General features: G+C 40.4%; 1 protein-coding gene across 1 annotated transcript; it reads left to right on the forward strand.

The window, feature by feature from the left end:
• Positions 1 to 3,240: 3,240 nt before the first annotated feature.
• LOC130550237 (gamma-crystallin M2-like) lies at positions 3,241 to 4,004 on the forward strand. Its single transcript, XM_057327658.1, has 3 exons — positions 3,241 to 3,291; positions 3,381 to 3,623; positions 3,732 to 4,004. The coding sequence occupies exons 1-3, from the start codon at positions 3,286 to 3,288 to the stop codon at positions 4,002 to 4,004; spliced, it is 522 nt and encodes a 173-aa protein (XP_057183641.1). The 5' UTR covers positions 3,241 to 3,285.
• Positions 4,005 to 4,578: the final 574 nt, after the last annotated feature.

A 4,578-nucleotide genomic window follows, 5' to 3' on the forward strand; every position in this document is an offset into this window, starting at 1 on the left:
TGTTCCAGGCATCATAGGCTGTCAAAAGTAGTCAACCAATCAGGGATAGGCTTCCACGTCGGGCCAATGAAAACGCGACCTCTTAACTACAGTAGGCCTAATTGTTAAAAATGCTTGATGAAAAGAGTTGTTTTTCGTGTTCTTTTCTACAAAAGTGTCATGTTAATGTGTAATTCTTGTAAAATAGTACATTGTAAATTGCTGAGTTTCATTCTTATAAAATCTTTTAATATATAAACCTTTTAATGAGTGGATTCTTGCATGTGGGTAGGTGGGTGGATGGGGGGGCACCATGAGGTCTTAATACGCCTCTGGATCCACCACGTTCTCAGGTAACAATTTTAATATATTTGATGCAACATTATTAATCAAATGTATATTATAAATGAACGGTAAGGGAGCGTTTGGTATATTGCATAGAAGTTCAGTTTTATGCCCTGAACTTCTGGAACACTGAATGCAGAACACTTACAGTGTCTGTCTGCAAACGCATTAAATGCATAACCAAATAGGTATAGAATATTATATGATTTTCCAAATGCTCCAGTGCTATTATTGTTTTGATATGTACCGTTACTTGTAGTAAATATTATTTTAGAATAAAGCTAACTTAAGACACCAATCTAAATTGTTCGGTAATCAATTTAGTACTATTTTGACAATACTATGTTTAGTGTAGGACATGCATGAGGACCACATGAACTTGAGGGTGTTGGCCTGTTTTGTCTGAATAACATGGTAGTTAAACTGACGTTTATATGTAGCCTACAAAGCATCCTAATGCCCCGTTCATTTCTAATACACATTTGACTAATAATGTTGCATCAAAAATATTAATATTGTTACCTGAGAACGTGGTGGATCCATCTTGCTTCGTTGAAAACGTCGAGTCACTTTCAACCAATAAGATGCCATGTAAGAGGTCGCGTTTTCATTGGCCCGCCGTGGAAGCCTATCCCTGATTGGTTGACTACTTTTGACAGCCTATAATGCCTGGAACACGCAGGAGGACCTCTCGAGAGCAAGAGTACCAAAGGATTCGTGGACGCAAGGCACGCATTTTGAGTGCGCACACGCTCACTGAGCGAGAGGAGAGAAAATTCATAAGAGAGCAGCGTATAATTGAAAGCGCGCGTCCAGTTTTGTGCACGAGCAAAGGAAATCGGCGTGCGAGCGGAGAGATTCGCGCGCTCGTATGACAAGAATGCGCTCTCGCCTTGTAATAATGCGCTCGCGACAACGCCATACACGCCATATACATACACATACAATAACGCCATACACTGCTGCATACGCGCCGCTTCTGCTCCGCGAGCACGCGCTGCTTACGCATGTGGAATGAATGCTCTCATCCATTAACATGTGCGCTGAAAAAATTATGCACTGCTTACGCACTGCTTGCGTATGCGGTGTGAAACGGGCGTAATGCTGCATATGCAGGTCATGGGAAGAAACTGTGAAATACAGGGCAGTTACATCTTTATCTCTCTCACTAGAGAACTTTTGCTTATGGTTCCCCATGTGGTTGATAAGCGTAATTGTCTGTTATCAGTGTCGTAAATACTGTCGTTGTATAAGCTTCCCCGTGGGCAGCGCAATAGACGTAAATTTGTTGACTAACCAGAAACCGCCATTACATCATGTCACTTCATAAACTGTGCATGTACTAAAGTGCTCTTTGGCCCCCGTGGGGTATACTACTGGGCTATACTAATAGCTCAAACTAGTTTCTGAGGTAGTAGCTGGCTGTTAGCCGTTAGCGCAAACGTGCTAGCTACATAGCAGCTAACGTGCTAATATTAACACATGTGCAGTCACCCAAAACACAACGCATGGACGTGAATGTGTTTAGTAACCAATGAAAATAATACTTTTCTGTAGTTATATTTTCGGAAAACACTCGCAACCAGGCATTGTGATTTGTGTAATAGGTACAATCATTAACTTACACTCAACTCGCTACAAGAATAGTCCCTAGAATGGTAACTAATAACTATAGATACCGATAACATTAGTCTACGTGCATGAACTAAGGAATCAGCTACTTTTGAACAGAAAACATTTATTGTGGTTTGGTAGTCATCGTTTACAAGCATTACACTAAATTCGTGATGAGGCACGATCATGCTACATTAGCTATTGAGACCCCAGCAACATTTCATTATCTCTTGTCTACCTAACGGTTATAAATTGTGAACCAGTAACGTTAGTGCGCCAATAAACAACCTGAGCACAGCCTAATAACTAATAAGCTCTAAAGTACAGGACAGTAAGAAAAAATATCAAATCCAATAGCAGGAAGGCTAGGTCTCCATCCGTTTTGCAACCCGTTGCTTCTTGCAGCTCACGACCACCGAGTGTAAGCCCGTCAGATATTTGATTTGTGTTCGGGCTCATGTCAGATAACGCTCTCTTTCTTCGCTTCCTCCGACAAAACCTTCTTTGGTTTCTTTGCTGGCTCTGCCATGGCGTTGATTTTGAGACATGCATATTTTATTTTAACCACAACCTATAAACACCCTTAAAAAAGCCACACAAATTTTGCCACACACCACAGAAAAAAATAGTGTGTATGGCCCTACGTGAGTGTGAATGTGTGTCGTGAATATATCACCAAAAAAAGATGTAATTTCATGTGCTCTTGGGGGCCCGCTTGTGGCGGCGAGGCCTTAAGCAGCCGCTTAGTTCGCTTACAGGGAGGGCCGGCTCTGTCCATTATAGTGTGAAAACAAAAGAGAAAATGTATTTAATCACTTAGCTCCATTATTCTATACTACTATGAGTTAATTAAAGACTGCCTGCTGTACCTAGTGTGATATACGCTTTAAATTTACTTAAATTCAAAATCCTCACACAAAAATTCACTCAACTGAGACAGATGTCTACTATCTAGTCACATTAGGTGACCACTATTATCTACGTTTTTACTCAATCCTCTGTGTTGTGTAGTAATACTTTGAGAGGTAAATCACAAAGCACCCCATGTAAGCATTATTCTAAAACACTGAAGCCTTCAAAAAAATCTTAAACAAGTAATAAGAATAGAAACTCTGTCATGGTTCTTTAGCATGGAGTTGGGATAATGAGTACTAAGATCTATGTAACAAGCTTTAGTTACTATGGGTTGTATTTCAACATGCACTGTCAGGAATTGACTAACAATAGAGGCTGTGTAGTCTTTTGTCTCGGTCTAGTATAAAGGTACAAGTGACAGCAGTCAACCAACAACCAGAATCAGCGTCACCTTCTCCTTTGTGGAACTACTGAAGATCAACCAACACAAACATGAAGGTAAACTCGATTCACCACAATTTCACATAAATGACATTGATTTGATATATTTCACTTCACATCACTAAGAGGTTAACTCTGAATTTCAGGTCACCTTCTATGAGGAGAGAAACTTCCAGGGTCGCTCTTATGAGTGTATGGGCGACTGTGCTGACATGTCCTCCTACCTGAGCCGCTGTCACTCCTGTAGAGTTGAGAGCGGATGCTGGATGATGTACGATCAACCCAACTACATGGGAAACCAGTATTTCTTTAAGATGGGCGAGTACGCTGACTACATGTCTATGTTTGGAATGAGCAACTGGATCAGATCCTGCCGTACGATCCCCGTGGTGAGCACAGAGAACATTTTAATGTTTCTAAGCTAGATTTCTTTGTGCAAATGTAGTTTTACTTCTTTATTTTAACCTTAAATACAATGAATCCTTCTATCAATACAGTACAGGGGATCTTACAAAATGAGGATCTATGAGAGGGAGAACTTTGGAGGTCAGATGTATGATATGATGGACGACTGTGACAGCATCATGGACCGCTACCGCATGTCTCACTGCCAGTCCTGTCATGTGATGGACGGTCACTGGCTCATGTATGAGCAGCCCCACTACAGAGGAAGAATGTGGTGGTTCAGACCTGGAGAGTACAGGAACTTTAGTAATATGGGTGGAATGAGATTCATGAACATGAGGCGTATCATGGATTCCTGGTACTAATGCTCCAACTTTTCAATAAAATATTTTCTCAAAAAAATAAACATTGCGTTATAAAAATATTTTTTGTCAGAAATATTTAGAATGAGAATGAGAGAATGAGCTTTATTGGCCAAGTATGTTTCCACATACGAGGAATTTGTTATAGTGACAGAAGCTCCACAGTGCAACAGAAAGACAGCAACAGGACAGAACACAGATGAAAAATAATAATAATAATAACAATAATAATATACAATAATATAGAAATAGGCAATGTACAAAACAGCAAAAACACAAAATACAATGTAGACGATTATGTATGTACAGGTCTGATATGTGCAAATTTGGTGAATAAATAATGTAAAATAGAGTTGTGTGTTCCACGTTTAATGTCTAGTGTTCATAAGATGGATTTCCTGAGGGAAGAAACTGTTCCTGTGTCTGGTCGTTCTGGTGGTCAGTGCTCTGTAGCGTTGACCAGACGGTAACAGTTCAAAAAGGGAGTGTGCTGGGTGTGAGGGGTCCAGAGTGATTTTACCAGCCCTTTTGCTCATTCTGGATGAGTACAGTTCTTGGAGAGTGGGGATGGTTGTAC

The sequence above is a fragment of the Triplophysa rosa genome, unplaced genomic scaffold, assembly GCF_024868665.1.
Source record: "Triplophysa rosa unplaced genomic scaffold, Trosa_1v2 scaffold265_ERROPOS76508, whole genome shotgun sequence".
Classification (NCBI taxonomy): Eukaryota; Metazoa; Chordata; class Actinopteri; order Cypriniformes; family Nemacheilidae; genus Triplophysa; species Triplophysa rosa.

Excerpts from the sequence above, each read along its gene's own strand:
- LOC130550237 (XM_057327658.1), top strand. Across the intron at positions 3,624-3,731 it reads CCTGCCGTACGATCCCCGTG|TACAGGGGATCTTACAAAAT; the intron begins GTGAGCACAGAG and ends CTATCAATACAG.